Genomic DNA, 17,387 nt, shown 5'->3' on the forward strand with positions numbered 1-17,387 from the left:
TGGATGCAAGGGGGATAGCTCCTCCTAACTTGCATACCGGTCCACAGGAATGTTACGTATTTGTAAGTCAAGTTCATACATATTCAACAGGTTACGTTGAACCTCACTACATATTCATTAATCAAGTCCTTCCCCTCCGGCGCATGCGTTGTATTCTCTGGGTGGCCGCATCCCCATCTCGTGGTCTCTTGGGATGAAGTAAACACTCTTCCTCATTACGTCTTCTTGAATTTTAGCCTCCTTTCCTCCTCGTTATCCTAATCCTTGCTGACTGGGTTCATCCCTTCCTCATTGTCTTGCTGACAAGGAGACTGGGGCCTATTCTTTTCCTATCTCCCTCCTCCTGTTCTCCTTATCTTGCCGCCAAGGAGTCTGGCACCTGTGTCTTTCTTACCACAAAAGAATACTCCTGTGGAATGTAAGCACTAAACAGAACCCAGACCCCCTGCTGACAAGGAGTCTGGCACCTATGCTTTTCCTCACCACAAAAGAATGCTACTCTGGAGTGTAAGCAGAATCTAAACTGTCCAGGTAGAATCACAAAATCAATCCCTCTTTCATCAAGTGGAATCAATTTGAATCAAGTCCCCCCCTCTTTCAATGCTATTGCCTTCTTTGCTTCAGTCTTTACTGCTAAGACTGCTCGTAGGAAATCCCTGATGCTGGAGGTGAGAGAGAGTCTGGAGAATGGAAGACTTCCCCTTTGTCAAGGTGGATTTGGTCAGAGAGCATCCGGCCAAAATCAGTGCACACAAATCTGTGGGCCCTGAGGGGATGCACCCGTGTGTGCTGAGGGAGCTGACAGAGGTGATTGCCAAACTGCTCTCTATCGTCTTTGAGAAGAATTGGAGAGTGGGAGAGATGTCTGAGGACTGGAGGAAAGACAGTCTCCAGTCTTCAAAAAGAGCAGGAGGGAGGATCTGGGAAACTACAGGGCAGCCAACAGCACCTCTGTCCCTGGAAAAGTAATGGAATAGCTTGTTCTGGATGCCATCTCCAAGCAGCTGGAAAATAAGGAGGTTATTAGGAGTAGTCAGCATGAATTCACCAAGGGTAAATCATGCTTGACCAGTCTGGTAGCCTTCTGTGATGTCATCACTAGTTGGGTAAATGAGGGGACAGTAGTGGGTGTTGCGTACCTTGACTTAGCAAGGCGTTTCACACCATCTCCCACGACATAATGAAGCTTAGGAAGTGTGGACTAGGTGGGTGGACAGTAAGGTGGGCTGAGGACTGGCTGACTGGCAAAGCTCAGAGGGCTGTGATCAGCGACACTGAGTCTGTTTGGAGGTCTGAAGCTAGCAGTGTTTCCCAGGGGCCGGTGCTGGGTCCAGTCTTATTCAGCATCTTCATCAACAACCTGGATGAAGGGATGGAATCACCCTCAGCAAATTTGCGGCCCAGCAAAGCTCACAGTGGGGCTGCCCGCTACCCCATGCTGTCATGAAGGTGGCTCTTCCCCACTGATAAACCTGGCTTGTCCTTGGGTGTGCACTCCTTGCTCAGCACCAGCCAAACCCTCAGAGTGCTATTAATGCTGTCTAAACTGAAACCACGGCACAGAGAGGGCGCAGGCCTGTGCCAAAATCAAGTTATGGCAAATAATTTTCTACCTTTTGATGCACTGAATAAAGACAGGCTTGTGAACAGCAAAAATTATGCAGCTGTGCTGTCTGTTTTGATAAAGGAATTTGAGAGTAGGTTTCAAGTTTGCCAAAAAATCATCTTTTTTTTTTTTTGGTACATTTGCAAGTCTATTTTTAGTCAACATAAATACATTTCTTAAATGGAACATACGGAGTTGCAATCAGATATTCAACTTAAAAATCTGATCACATCTCTTTATCAGACTTTTATAAGAGAAGAATATCCCTCGCTTCATGGTCATGCCTTATTCATTTGCTTTTGGCAGTACACACATTTGTGAGCAACTGTTGTCAAGGATGAAGCACAGGAAGCACTGGACCTTTTCAGACTGGAAAAGAGAAAGCTGAGAGGGGATCTCATAAGTGTTCATAAATATCTAGAGTATGGGAGTCAAGTCAGTGGGGGCAGACTCTTTTTGGTGGCGAGCAGCAATAGAACAAGGGGTAATTAGCAGAAAATGGAACACAGGAGTTTCCATACTAACACAAGGAAGAATGTCTTTACTGTCAGAGTGACGGAGTGCTGGAACAGGCTGCCCAGAGGGGTTGTGGAGCCTCCTTCTCTGAGGATAAACAAAACTCATCTGGATGCCTACCTGTATGACCTACTGTTGGGAATGTGTTTTAGTGGGGGTGTTGGACTTGGTGATCTCTGGAGGTCCCTTCTAACCCCTACAATTCTGTGATTCCATTTGTTTTTTATCAACCCTGAAAGCATGAATGGCAGTTGTCAGAAAAATGTGCTGCTTTATTTTCCTCTTTGTTCAACATTTCTTCATTCATCAGCTTTGAAAGACGGATTTTGCAAAATTTCATTATGAGAACTGGAGGTGATTCATTTCTCAGACTGCTTGTTTCATCTGGCTGCAGACTTGGTGTGCAGGAGGAGATACAAAATTAAAACCAAACCAATGTGCTCTGTGCAAAAACTGTTAATTTCCCAACTTTGGGGACAAAATTCTAGGTTTTTTGTTATTTTGTCAGGTAGGAGAAAGCCTGAGGGTGCACCTGCTTGGAGGAGGTGTTTCAGGGATGGCAGCAGAAGCTGGATGTGTACTGTGGAGGAGGTCAATGTGTCTCCTTCAGCAGCACCTTGAGGATGGCTTTGTTGTGGTTGGACATAGTGGCTGAGATGCGATAAATCCCTTACAGACACAACAATGGAAGAGGTGTTTTTGTCCAACTTTTCCTTCCTGTAGGTTTGGGGCTGGGATTAGTCACTGTGCATGGTCAAGTAGAGGCTGTCCAGGCTCCCAGAGATGGTTGTTTCATGGAAGATCTCCACTGCATACTGTTGGGTGAAGATGGTTCCTTGAGTTGTAGAGCATCAGTGTGAAGGAGAAGGCTTTGGACTCACACAGCAGGGCTCCAGATACACGCCAAGCACTCAGATACCATTTCACAAAGAAGCACTTCTCCCTGGCTTGGGGGCTGATGGATAGCGATGCGGGTACCAAGATATTGCCACTTTGGCATAAATAGCTGTGGGGAGAGCAGAAAGATGCCGTAGTGTCACGAATTGGAAGGTTTCCATTTCCCCATTCATGGGACTTCACTGAAAAGCACCTCTTTACAGAACAAGGAGATGATGCTACAAGAGGAGCTGAGGCCTTGCCCAAGGTGAGACACTCCTGTCCCTAACCAAGTCTCTGTCAGCATTTTTCATAGAATCATAGAATATCCTTAACTGCGATATTCTGTGATTCTGTGGGACCCAGAAGACCATTGATTCTAGTCTCTGGCTCCTCAGAGGACTACCCAAAATCCAAACCCTTTGTCTGTCCAAACACTCCTTGAGCGCCAGCAGCTTGGTGTCATGATCATTGCCCTGGAGAGCCTGTTCCCCTAACACTAAACCTAACCCACTGCCTTCTGGTGAAGAACCTTTTCCTAACACCCACCTGACCCTCCCCTGGTACAGCTCCATGCAGTTCCCGTGGGTCCTGTCACTGTCACCAGAGAGCAGAGATAACTGCCTGTGCCTTTGCTGCCTGTGAGAATCCGTTGACAGCCGTGAGGAAGATGTAGGCCACCATGAGGGAGCTGTATGCCACCATGGGGAAGCTATATGACACAGTGAGGAAGCTGTAAGCCACCATGAGGCCACCCCTCATTCTCCTCTTCCCTAGGCTGAACAAAACAAGAAACCTCAGCAGCTCCTATGTCATGTCTTCCAGTCCTTCCAGTGACTTTTTTTCCCTTGTTTGGACACACTGCTCTTATATAATTCCTGATCCAACTTTGCTTTGCATGGCTGAATGTGTGGTTTTGTGATTTGGGCTGCACTGAGACCATGTGGGACCTGTATGACCCCCAGAGGAAGAGTAAGGCACCACAAAAGGGATTTCTTCTCATGTGTACACGGTACTGAGTCAGCAGGCTGAATGCAGGATCTGGAGGTAGTTAGAAAGACTCCAAGCACCATCTTGGAAGTTGTGGGCTGCCATGAGGTCTCTGTCAGTCTCCCTTTCGTAGGGCCAAGCAAACCAAGAGACCTCAGCGGCTCCTTGTACTTCTTCTCCTCCAGACCTTTTCCCAGCTTCATAGCCCACCTTTGGGCACTCTTCAACAGTTTTATATCCTTATATGGTGGAGACCAAAACGACACAAATAGTGCTTGAGGTGAAGCTGCACCTCCAGGGTTGGGGCATCCACAACTTCCCTGGGCAGCCTGATCCTGTGCGTCATCAATAAAGAATTTCCTCCTAAGATCTGACAAAAATCTCCCTTCTTTTATTTAAAATCCATTCCCCTTTGCCTAAGACAAAAGGTGCCTTTCAGCCTTAAACCCTCTGTAACTCTGTGATCCCAGACACTGCAGCAAAAAGTGCAGTGGGAGCTTATGGAGTCTCCTTTTTCTTGTGTAAATAAGCCTTGAAGAACCATGGCATTCAACCAGCCCTGTGTTTTTCTTTGCTTTGCTTTGCTCTTCTTCCCTTCCCTTCCCTTCCCTTCCCTTCCCTTCCCTTCCCCTCCCTTCCCCTCCCTTCCCCTCCCTTCCCCTCCCTTCCCTTCCCTTCCCTTCCCTTCCCTTCCCTTCCCTTCCCTTCCCTTCCCTTCCCTTCCCTTCCCTTCCCTTCCCTTCCCTTCCCTTCCCTTCCCTTCCCTTCCCTTCCCTTCCCTTCCCTTCCCTTCCCTTCCCTTCCCTTCCCTTCCCTTCCCTTCCCTTCCCTTCCCTTCCCTTCCCTTCCCTTCCCTTCCCTTCCCTTCCCTTCCCTTCCCTTCCCTTCCCTTCCCTTCCCTTCCCTTCCCTTCCCTTCCCTTCCCTTCCCTTCCCTTCCCTTCCCTTCCCCTCCCCTCCCCTCCCTCCCCTCCCCTCCCCTCCCCTCCCCTCCCCTCCCCTCCCCTCCCCTCCCCTCCCCTCCCCTCCCCTCCCCTCCCCTCCCCCCCCTCCCCTCCCCTCCCCTCCCCTCCCCTCCCCTCCCCTCCCCTCCCCTCCCCTCCCCTCCCCTCCCCTCCCCTCCCCTCCCCTCCCCTCCCCTCCCCTCCCCTCCCTTCCCTTCCCTTCCCTTCCCTTCCCTTCCCTTCCCTTCCCTTCCCTTCCCTTCCCTTCCCTTCCCTTCCCTTCCCTTCCCTTCCCTTCCCTTCCCTTCCCTTCCCTTCCCTTCCCTTCCCTTCCCTTCCCTTCCCTTCCCTTCCCTTCCCTTCCCTTCCCTTCCCTTCCCTTCCCTTCCCTTCCCTTCCCTTCCCTTCCCTTCCCTTCCCTTCCCTTCCCTTCCCTTCCCTTCCCTTCCCCTCCCCTCCCCTCCCCTCCCCTCCCCTCCCCTCCCCTCCCCTCCCCTGTCCTTTTATCACTTGACCTCTCCTTTTATCGCTTGAATATTTTCCTTTTTCCTCCTCTATTTCCCTAAAAATTTAGGTGTCAATTTAGCTCTTGCTGAGAGAACTCTGTTTCCCGTAGTTTTCTACTGATGAGGCACAAACACACTTTCAGTGGAACCCGTCCCTTTGGCTATCAGACAATGCAAAGGGAAGGGGAAGGGATGGAGCCTGGCTGCCTTGGTCTCTTCTTTAGCACCTTTGCTGCTGGAGGGGACTGAAATGCATTTCCTGCATATTTGGGATGACTTCTTTTGATATTGAGGATAGAAAACCCACATTCTCTGTGAAGAACATCAGGGTGAAGTGGGAGAAAAATGTAAGAAAACTTAACATAGGGTAAGAAAACTTATCTCTCTCTCTCTATATATAGGTATATATATATCTCCATAAAAATCCAAGCAAAATTAAGTATAATTACTCATGACTGCTCAGCATGTGTGGGAGCATCTCAGCCGTTCCACAAACCCACTGCACAACTCAGTGCTTGCAGCATGCAGCCGAAAGCACCAGGGTAATTTCTATTGTGTGTAGGATGGGATGAAACTATGCCAAACAGTAAATAAAAGAAAAGCAAGAACAGAAACAGTTTCCATTCTTGGACCAATCACTGCAGAGGCTGCTGGAATCATAACTTGATAGATCTCCCTGAAAGAGCTGTGTTCCCTAGCAGATGAGTTTTCCTCCTGCTGTATAAGAAAGCCCTCAGTGCTGCAGCCAAAATACATCAAGATAGCAAGGGTTAATACTTATTAAAAGCATAACTGTTGCATTTGCTGGGGGAGGAGCTCCTGAAGCTTTGAGGAAAGGATGGATCTAAAACATTTCAGAGGGGATGAAAAGCAGAAAGTCAGTGCAAGGATCGTGCAGTTGTGCAGGTCAAGGTGTTGCACAGGGGATGTGTGCTCGATTCAAAATGCTTTGCTTTGCATGAATGGGTGTCCAACCTTTTAGCTTGCCTGGGCCATGTTGAGTGAAGAGAAACTGTATTGGGACTCATAAACAAAGGTTGTTCTCAAAGTAATGCTTCCTATATATTTCAATGGAAATGTCAACTGATACAAAATGAATAATAACACTGTTTGGTAGGACAAGTTCTCAGCTAAAAGTCACTATTTTTCAAGATAGCCAACACCATTAGTTATGCATTTTCACTAATGATCAACAAGAGCCCGCATGCTGTGTTCATAAAAATCTGCACAAGTGGATTTGACTGCTGTCACTGTCATCACTGCTGAAACGTACCACCACCACCTCTTTGTGCTCACATCCACCATTTGGTCTCCATAAACATTCAGCAAGTGTTGATGAATGTCATTGAGTGGATGTTTTTTTGTTGTTGTTTGTTTGTTTTTTTGTTTGCATGGAGGAATTAAATTCCACCCCTTTGCATGTCAGATGCTGTTCTGTTGGACTCCCCCTCTGCTGCCATCTGTCACACAGCAACAACATTTAGCAGAATTTGGTGGGAAAGTTCAACCTCTACTGCCATCCCACCAACATCTGCTTTTGACATCGTGGACCAACATACTAAAACAGGAGACATTACTTTTGTAGCAGCCCTCATGAAATATAGAATATAGTTAAAATATATAAGTAACAAAATTTATTTTAATTTCTATTTTTTTAATTAAAACAATAAAACAAACAAACAAAACAACAAGGCATGAAACTAGTGGGACATTTCACCTTGTGTTTGTGACACTTATCAGTCTGGTTCAATAGCAGCAGTATCCATTCTCAGTGAGTTCTCACAGAGATTTTTGGTGAAATGTTACTCTTCCTGTGCTTCATCCTTGACAGTAGTTGCTCACAAATGTGCGTACTGCCAAAAGCGGTGGCATGAATAAGGCATTACAGTGAATCAGGAGATATTTCTCTCTTGTAACAGTCTGGTAAGGAGATGTGACCAGATTTTTGAGTTGAATGTCTGATTTCAGCTCTCCACAGTCCAGTAGAAAATACTCAGGTGATGTATTTATAGCAACTGAAAATGGAGTTGCAAATGTACCAAAAATTGGTGATTTTTTGGTCAATCTAGAAAATTTTCTCAAATTCTTTTGCCAGAACCTCCTCGTGCCCTGGTTTCAGCCTTGACAGCCTTAATAGCAAGGCAGCAGGACATGTCCCGTGCATCCCATGTCCCCTTGTTGGACTGATCTTGCCATCCTGTGGCTATGGCTTCTTGCAACAATCCATCTGACTCCAGACATATCTGAAATAGGGTTTTGATTCCTGACAGGTTTATCTTGAATGCAAACCACCTAAGGTTTGGAGAAGGAATGTCTGGCAAATCAACTGGGACAATTCAGCTGCTTAAAGCATTACTTTTCTGAAGCAGCAGCTGTTGCTGGAATACACAAGCAGTGGATCTCCATTTTAGATGCATCCCCATGAGAAATGCCATTTCAGCTGAGGCTCCTGCTCTGTATGCCCTGGGAAACTGGAAACTTCCTGCAATGCCCTGTTTCGAATTCTTATTTTCAGGTGAAGGCAAAGGCACTGCTAAACAAGGGACTGAGCACAGTGCAAAAAGAGTTTCTTTTTGTAAATTCTGAAAGCAGTTTGAACTGCCTCATGCATCTAAAACACAGCCAGCAGCATGTACATGGGGAAGAAAGGATGTATTTGGTTTGTAGTCACCCACATGCCAAAGTGTCAAGATTTACGGTAAACCAATAACATGGATAATCACCAAACTCGTGTACAAAATGTCAGTCTCCCCAGCACAAGAATAGTGCAGGGAAATGTGAGCTTGATTGTTTGCAGGTGATTCCAAGGGTGACCTGGCTCTTTGTGTGGAGTTTGCCAATAAGCAAAGCATAACTCAGGGGTCAGTACAGGGACCTGTCTTGTTCAGTGTCTTTACTGATGACTTGGATTAGGGCTCTGAGTGCACCCTTAGTAAGTTTGCAAATGACATCATGTTGGCATGAGTGCATCCTTGGTAATTTTGCAGATGACACTCACATGGGAGGAAGTGTCAATCTGCCTGGGGATAGGAAGGCCTTATAGAGGAACCTGGTCAAACTGCACAGCTGGGCTGCGGCTGGTGGGATGAAGTTCAGCAAGAACAAGTGCTGGGTCCTGCACTGTGGCCACAACTACCCCAGGCAATGCTACAGGCTTGGGGCAAAGTGGCTGGAAGATTGTGTGGAAGAAATGGACCTGAGGATATTGGTCGACACTCAGCTGAACGTGAGCCAGAAGTGGGCCCAGGTGGCCAAGAAGGCTGATGGCATCCTGGCTTGTATCAGAAATAGCACTGCCAGCAGGAGCAAGGAGGTGATTATCCCTCTGTACTCAGCCCTGGTGAGGCTGCACCTTGAGTACTGTGTTCACTGTTGGGCCCCTCGCTACAAGAAAGACATTGAGGCCCCAGAGAATGTCCAGAGAAGAACAATGAAGCTGTGAGGGGTCTGAAGGACAAATGTTATGGGGAGTGGCTGAGGGAGCTGTGATTGTTTAGTCTGGAGAAAAGGAGGCTCAAGGGAGACCTTATCGCTTTGCACAACTTCCTAAAGGGAGGTTGTGGTGAGGTGGGGGTCGGCTTCTTCTCCCATGTAAGTAGTGACAGGACAACATGTATTTCTGGAATAGACATGATGACTTTATTTTTAAACTAACTATATGTACAAAATTAATATTAATTAATTTTAATTAATTAATTAATTAATTAAAATTAATATTTTTACGAGGGTGGATAGTGATAGGACAAGGGGAATGGTTTTAAACTGAGACAGGGAAGGTTTAGGTTAGATATTAGGAGGAAGTTTTTCACTCAGAGGGTGGTGACACACTGGAACAGGTTGCCCAAGCAGGTTGTGGATGTGGCTCTGGGCAGCTTAGTCTGGTAGTTGGCAATCCTGCACGTAGCAGGGGGGTTGAAACTCGATGATCGTTGTGGTCCTTTTCTACCCAGGCCATTCTATGATTCTATGGATATGCTTACAAATGTACTAATTGCCCAATTGTTTAATAATTATTAAGGCTGGCACAGTTTGTCTTTGGAGGCAGGTAAGCCTACAGTTGTTAATTAGCTGCTGCTGATTATAAAAGGACAGCCAGATCTTCTTCAAGTACAGATGTGGATTCTCCCTTGGACTGTAAGGGAAAAACAATTCTTTGTAATGTTTTGCAGCTTTCCTTGTAGCTTTTAGTTTACTTGAACTTGTGTCTCATCTCCGAGCAACAAAGGGGTTAATTCTGTTTATTACTCCCACTGTGACTGTGGTTGGTTAACATTCCTCTTTGAAGTGTCTAAACATTTCTTAATCCCATTTTCTCCTGTTTACTTTGAAAACAAAACTTCTCTGTCAGAGAAGTTCTGACATTTCTGGCACGCATTATATATTTTATTTACTTTTTGATCTACTTAATCGGTGCATTGTGTTACACAAAGTTGTCAAACTACTTTTTATTTTTTTTTTCCCAAGGAAAAACTGACTCCATTCATTCAATTTAGAAAATATTCTTATTTTAACATATGACCACGTGGCTGCCTTGTTACAAGAAGTATTGCTTGGGTTCTGCTTGCTTCTGATTAATGGCATTAAACAGCCCTGTCCTGGCATCTACCAAGGCCATATAGTGCTGCACTGGGGGAAGGACTTTCCCTCTTCCTCTCCCTTTAATGCCGTTCCAAAGGTTTCTCATTTGACAGAAGAGAAAGGAGTTCAGCTCATGGGAATTGGGAGGCTCGAGTGCTAGTGGGCTTTTCAGAGCAGCTGTGGGAAATATAAATGGTAAGAAATGCAGGCACTGCAGGAGGAAGACATTAATGTTTTTTTATATATTTGAAGGAAAATGGAGAGTTCCATGGGAAAACATACAGGCACAGAAGAGGAGTGCGGTTCTTGCATTGGATTTGGGACAGAGGACACACAGGACTAGCTTTGCTCACTGATTTGCAGGAAAGGGGTGGCTGCTGGACTTTGGATCTCGTTAATCATTGCTCCAGAATGGTGCAAGAAGGAAACCATTTTCCTCCCCTTTTGATTCTCTCTCCAGCTTCTGGAAGCAGAGCAAAGCTGTATTTTGTGTAGAAAACAGGGAGTTTGGGGTTTCCATCTGCCTCCTGTCTCCCCGGTTGTCCAGGCTCTTGCTAAGATAGCTGCTATGCACCCATCCCAGCTGTGAGGGCAGGTAAACACATGGGGCAGCAAAGGAGGGGGAGGAGAGGTTGACCCCTTAGCAGATATTTCGCCTTAGGGCTTGTTAAATGCCTTATGAACCAGTAGTCCTTCATCTGGATCCCCATAAGGAAGGACTGGAGAGTATCTGAATGTGTTATCGTGTAACACAGAGCACTTCTGATGTTTGGGAGATGGAATTGATCCTCTTTGGGACTTGTTATGCAGGAAGAAATTTCCTATCTTGAGTTCAGTGCCCTATCCCTCTCTGTCCCCGTTCTAGGTCTGCAGAGCTGCAGCACCCAATTCCCATCCAAGCACAATGCCGGTGCACTACGTGACATACAAAGGCATTAAATTCCCTCCTGCCTACAACTCCGTGCACAGCTTGAGTTTTGCCCACAACGAGTTCCTGGTGCGGGACGATGACGTCTTCAACATCACCTACCCTAAATCTGGTACCACAGGGATGTCTAAGGGAGGACAGAGAGGCTGGGAGTTGTTCTGGATGGGTTTTGTGGGGAGATCTAGGGCAGAAGGTTTTTGGGGTTTGGGGAGCAGTGCAACTGTTGTTCAGAAGGTGAATCTTCTCTTGTGATGGGAAGAGGAATTTTTTGGGTGATCGATATATATACATACATATTTATAGCACAGTGGTTGTGCATGGGCAAGGAGGCAGTTTCTTCTGGGGGAACAGACTTGATGGTGACATTGCTGCTGAGGTCCACGCATCCTGAAGCCCCGGGCAAATCCCTTGCTTTATATTTCTGTTGTACCTGGTAGGCACCGTGTGGATGACTGAGATCCTGAGCCTCATTCGCAGCCACGGCCACCCCAGCTGGAACCAAACTGTCCTCAATTCTGACCGCATGCCTTGGTTCTCAACCCGCCTGGGTCTGGAGGCAGCCCTCAGCTACCCCTCACCTCGCTTGCTGACCTGCCACCTCCCCAGGCACATCTTCCCCAAGTCCTTCTCCCATTCCACTGCCAAGGTGGGATCATAGAATCCAACATATATCCAATGTATCTCCTGTATATGCCTTTGTGGGGTGGGTATTCATGCAGTGCCTGAAGGGGAGCCTGGGAGGACAGTTGCCCATCATGTGGGAAACGTTCATGTAGAACAATGGGCCCTTGGGTGAGGACCCTTGTAGGGCATCCTACACATGCTCTGAAAGGAAATGTGCAAGCCCCAATCTCACATCTGCAACTTTGGATATTCTGGGGAATCTCCAGTGGCTCTAGGGAGCCTATGTGTTCCTCAACCCTGGCCCGAGGTCTACATTATTGAATCTTGAACAAAATTGATCCTCCTTTGACAGACCCTTCCATTCGCAGATCTACCCCAGTGCCACTGTCTGCAATTTTTTCCCCTACTCTGAGCGTCTGACTCCTGTATGCACTCTCCCCCAGGTCATCTACACCCTACGGGATCCTCGAGATGTTGTTGTCTCCTACTTCTACTTCTGCAAGATGTGCAACAGCTATGAGGACCCCGTGTCCTTTGAGCAGTTCTTGAGGGACTTTCTCAGTGGAGAGTGTGAGTGTGGTTTGTGCATGCTCAGGGCCCGCTGGGGGTTCCCCGTCACCTCTATCTCTAGAATCTTTTCCAAGGGTCCACTGATGATGCCTGTGAAACCAAACTTCCTCTATGAGAGAGCTGAAGTGCTCAGCAAAGCACAAAAAAGCCTGCCAATTCAATTTTTAATTTGCCTGCCTTCTACAGATTTCATTTTCCTCTTGGAAGTCTTGGTCAGCAGACCCCTTAAGGCCATGACCCAGGACCCTGGCATCCTTCCATCCCCAACCCCTTCCCACTGTGGTCTGTGTCTGCTCATACTCCTGTGTTTGCAGGATGAGGAAGCAGCACTGTCTCAACAACATCTGGTTGAGCAAGGAAACATCAGCAAAAAAGTGGCTGGAGAAGACCCCACCGCTCATGTGCAATAGCTGAACCTCCCAGTCCCACTTGATTTCTGGATGCTGTTGCTCAATCTTGCTTCATGTCTACCTTCTCCCTGCCTAATGTGGACCCTCCTCTACCCTGCACTCATCATGCTCTGTCATGATCACCGCATGGACTTGCTGCCTTTTGTCTCCCATCAGTGCCCCATGGCTCCTGGTTTGAACATGTCCGAGGCTGGATGCAGATGAAGGACAGGGAGAATTTCTTCTTCATCACCTATGAAGAGCTGAAACAGGTAATGATCTTGGCAGACCCACCTGCTCCAAATGCGCTGATGTGTCACCCTAGCTGGTAACAGGCTTATTCTGTGACCCTAAGGACCTGCAAGGCAGCGTGAGACGCCTCTGCCATTTCCTGGGACAGAATTTGGATGATGATGCTATCTCCTCAGTAGTCCAAAATGCCTCTTTCATGGCCATGAGGCAGAACCCTATGTGCAGCTCCATCTTGCTTCCCGCAGACATCATGGACCAGACCAAAGGCCAGTTCCTGAGGAAAGGTGTGTACAGGGGGCCACATCAAAGTGCTGGGTTTTGGGGAACCCACGGGGAGCCTCAGGATGTGCACCTAGGTTAAAGGAACTGGGTTAATGGGGATGGCTACTCATTTTGTACAGCTCTTCAGGGTGGTAACTGCATCCAAAAACTGTATAGGAAGGAGAGTTGTACAGTGGGATGTGCTCTGAAAGAAAAATATTCCTTCCTCAGGCATCTGTGGGGACTGGAAGAACCATTTCACAGTGGCACAGACTGAGACCTTCAATAGAATCTACCTGGAAAAGATGCGGGGTTTGAATGTGGCCTTTCCTTGGGACAGAGATCAGGATCCAGACCTAACTGAGCAATAAATATAAGCCGTCTATTGGCGTCTGGGGTAACTGGTTGCTGTTGGACACAGGGAGTTGGATCCAGGGGTACAAATGGCTGCAACATGAAGCAGATCAACTTGTTTGGTAGCTACAACCAGCTGACATGTTTCCCTGGGGTGACAGAAGAGCCGCAGAGAAAATGGGGAGGGAGACGAATGCTGAGGTGTCCTTTCTATTTGCAGTTCCCATTTTGCAGTTATTTAATCATATTAAATAATTTCTGCCAGTAAATAACATTTTCACCGTTGGGTTTTGTTTTTTTCTTCCCTTTCAACAGAGCTATACATGAGTGCTCTGAATCCTTGGAGTTATTCCAGCTATGACATACACTGTCATGTCTGGGTGTTGCACAGAATTGAATTCACAGGAAAGAATGTCTGTACAAGACAGTGCTGCCATTGCACCTCTGTCAGTCTATCCTCATAGAGACTTAACTAAGTGATGAGTTCAAATAAAGCAAAGCCAACTGTGTGCTGTATCATGGGGATTTAAGAGCTCTACCTCATTAGTGAATGGGAAAAATGTGCTGCAGAACAGGAACTACCTAAGGATCATGGACAAGTGCATCACAGATAGTCAGACTTGTATAGACTTTTTGTCTATGTCACACTCTGCAGAAGGACTTAGGAAAATCAAAGCAGGGGAAGACATTTTGTGGATTTTGGCTCAGACACGGTTCTGTGATTTGTCTATCTTTAAGCCTTCACAGTGCCTACAGGGAAATCCAGCTCTTCGCAAGTGCCAAAATACAACTTGCAAAATACCCACAGCTTTATTTCCTGGATGTCCAGCCAGAGTGGCTTGGGCATGACTCCAGACTTGGCCAGACACCACCTGATCTATCCAGCCATAGAAAGTTATCCTGTGGATAGTGAGCACTGCCTTCCATATTGGTAGGACTGGCATGTCCATGTTGTACAATGTCGTAGCTAGAAAATGACCCGAATTAAGGAAAGACTACTTACCCTGTTGGCAGCGCAGACTGACTTGCATTTATGGTGCACCCATTCGTGCCCATCACATTCTGCTTAATGATCATTAGTGTGGGAGCTTAGAAATAGTGAGAAAGCACATGTGGCCCAGCATTAGAAGGTGCCTACAAAACCATGGCCAAAATTGTTTCCTCTTACATAAACTACAGTCAAATGACCTAGTTCATGTGCTGATTGCCTTATTTGTATGTTTGCATTCGAGCTATGTGTGATAGATTCTACACCAAGCATGATATTACTCTCCCACCACCCTGCTAATACTGTTCGTTTGGGTTAGTGCCTTAGTTGGGCTTTGTACAAACTGATTATTAAGCAGCCTGTGGAGCAACAGGCCATATTCATATCCCAATGAAGATTTCTTAAGCACTGTACGGTGTCTCTTACATCACTCAGTGTACATATGACACCCACTTTGGCTTTGGAGATACCAAAACATTAGGTAGAGGCCAGGTGTGATGTGCTATGGTGCATACAAAGGTCTTCAATACAAGACCACTAAAATGCTTTGCTGGCTTCAGGAAAGAAACAAAGTTTTAAGCCTCTCAAACCCCTTTTCCAGCAAGAGAAGAGCCTAACGAAAATGCAGCAAATACAGGAGTTCCAGAAAAAGAGTTTGCCTCATGATTGTTCTTTCTCCTGTTAACTCACTTCTAAATGCAGAGCCCTCATGAACACATAGAAACTAAAATCTGTGGTCAGGGGAAGTGTTACATGCTTTTATGGCCTGCAGAGGGAGAATGCAAGCAGAGCATGACTCACTTGTGTTGGCTTATATCCCCTCGGATACATGGAGACCATTGTTGGTATATTCCAGTTCTACCCCGGTTCTGATGGTGAAAGGAAAAATGTCTGATTTTTTTTCAGTAAGAATGCCAACAATACTAAATCTGGATCCTCAGAACACAGTGATGATGTCATTAGAAGACAGCATGGATACTAATTATCTTTGGAGAAACTGATCACCTTGTTAAAGAAACAAGAGGTCTTTGTTGTCCCACATTTATAACAGACTGCTAGTGATGATGATAAAGCAGCCAAAGTCACTGCTTTCCCTGGTGTGAATGCACTGGAGAAATGAATGGCTGCAGTGAAGTCAAGACATTTTGCTTATTTTCATGGTTTCCTGGGGAGATGCATCAGAGCTGGGGTCTGATCCACCATCCAGCACATGGTCTTCTGTGGGATGCAGCATGGAGATCATGAGAGACAGTGGTCACACCTGTAATGTCCCATTGTCACTTGGACCCAACATACTGTCAGGCATATAATAAAATAGAATAGTTCACTTGGAAGGGACCGAAAAAGATGATTGAGCCCAACAGCCCAATCTCATCACAAGTAACTGAACACTGAAACATACTATTATGAGCATTATCCAATGCTTCTCGTCATAGTTTTGACTGGGAGATATTTATATCTACTATATGTACTATTTTTCCATAGATTCTTGCATGGAGCTCTGTTTTGTATTTTTGATGAAAATAGACCTGATTGCACACTGGTGCTTTAGTAGCTGCTGAGCTTATCCTTTCAGCCACCAGTCTGGTATTCTTATCATACAAGGAGATCAAGTGAGTAAGCTAGGAATTTCCCTTCATGAATCCATGCTGGCTACAACAGGCAAAAGCAACCTTCGTCAACAGCAGCCAGCACAGTCTTCTCCATTACTTTCCCAAGAATTGAGGTTACGTAGTCAGGTCTTTAGTTTCCTGAGGTTAAGCGGACAGATCTGGAGTTTCCCTGATCTTCCCTCATGCCACATTCCCACTTGGCCTTCAGTGCATTCTTGAGATGAATCCATTTAAGAATATCTGCTGACTCCTTTGGAACTCTGGAGTGAATTGCACCAAGCTCCATGGGCTTATGAACATAACAACAGGATCCTTACAATTTCAGTGGCCACAAAAAGAAAATAACTGCTCCCTTAATCGTGGTCCTGGAACTCAGAGACCATCGTTTGTATTTAATACCCAAGATCCCATTTATACTACAGATAGAGAAAAAAAACCAAAAAGTAACAAACAAACAAAAAAACCAAACCACTATCTTTCAGAACAACAAAATCGGGTATACAGGTAACAACATTCTGTTGCACAAACACATTTACAAGATGGCAAGAAATAGGGAAAGAGTTTATCAGCAAAGCAGACAGGACAGGAAGATAGTGAAAGTGTGTGCAAACTGTGCTGAAGTGCTGACTTATTTCCACTTCCATTTCTGCGAAAATTCCTCTTATTATGACACAGCTAAAATAATGAAAGAGATGTGAGAGAGGTTGAAATACAGAATGCACACTTAGGAAGGATAGGTATTTTGATCTGAATATCAAATCAATTTAAATTTGAGCAGAAAGCCAGTGCTTCTGTTTGTAGTCACCCGAAAGGTACATGCTATGAGTCATCAGCAAACATCAGATTGTTGAATTTAACTATCAGGCAAACAATCAACTCTACAAATACAAAGCAGGAATTACTGGCCAAGCTCTCATAGGCAGACAGAAGCTAAGGATCAGCATCAAAGTACAACTGAATCAATAACATACAGGTATTGTGGGGGAAAAAAAAAAAAAAAAAGCCTTCACCTGAATTGTCTCTAACAGGAAATCTCATTTATGTGTAAAATGTGTGGCCCTCATCCTCTCAGCAGCTCTAAGATCTCTCCTGCGTATCACTGACTGGGTGTAGGCATCAGCCTTCAAGGAAGGTGTTGGCCAGCTGTTGGCCAGCTGTTGGCATGCTTGAGGCTGACCATTATGGAGACAGCGACAGCTATCAGAACATAGGAAACAAGGTACAGATGGAGAGGTTAAAGTCTAATGGAAGGACAAACCGTAAAGCTAAGCAAAGAGATGTGAGCAGTCTTCAAATGCTGAGGCAGAGCTCAGCCACTCTGAGCTGGTTGTGATGGCACACAGACTTGCTATGAAATGTAATACGAATGTGAATGATGTGTTACAAATAGTCC

General features: G+C 45.9%; 1 protein-coding gene across 2 annotated transcripts; it reads left to right on the forward strand.

Annotated features, from left to right (window-relative positions):
* Positions 1-10,123: 10,123 nt before the first annotated feature.
* LOC769841 (sulfotransferase family cytosolic 2B member 1-like) lies at positions 10,124-13,665 on the forward strand. Of its 2 annotated transcripts, none has more exons than XM_015300597.4 (7): positions 10,124-10,210; positions 10,881-11,055; positions 11,381-11,589; positions 12,011-12,137; positions 12,704-12,798; positions 12,882-13,062; positions 13,271-13,665. In XM_015300597.4, exons 1-7 carry the CDS (start codon positions 10,208-10,210, stop codon positions 13,408-13,410), a joined length of 930 nt encoding a protein of 309 aa, XP_015156083.2. In that variant the 5' UTR covers positions 10,124-10,207; the 3' UTR covers positions 13,411-13,665. The 2 variants fall into 2 exon arrangements, with proteins under 2 accessions (XP_015156083.2, XP_015156084.2); XM_015300598.4 differs by lacking the exon at positions 10,124-10,210 and adding an exon at positions 10,487-10,610.
* Positions 13,666-17,387: the final 3,722 nt, after the last annotated feature.

The sequence above is a fragment of the Gallus gallus genome, chromosome 31, assembly GCF_016699485.2.
Source record: "Gallus gallus isolate bGalGal1 chromosome 31, bGalGal1.mat.broiler.GRCg7b, whole genome shotgun sequence".
Lineage (NCBI taxonomy): Eukaryota > Metazoa > Chordata > Aves > Galliformes > Phasianidae > Gallus > Gallus gallus.

Excerpts from the sequence above, each read along its gene's own strand:
- LOC769841 (XM_015300597.4), top strand. Across the intron at positions 11,056-11,380 it reads CATCACCTACCCTAAATCTG|GCACCGTGTGGATGACTGAG; the intron begins GTACCACAGGGA and ends TGTACCTGGTAG. Across the intron at positions 12,799-12,881 it reads CCTATGAAGAGCTGAAACAG|GACCTGCAAGGCAGCGTGAG; the intron begins GTAATGATCTTG and ends TGTGACCCTAAG.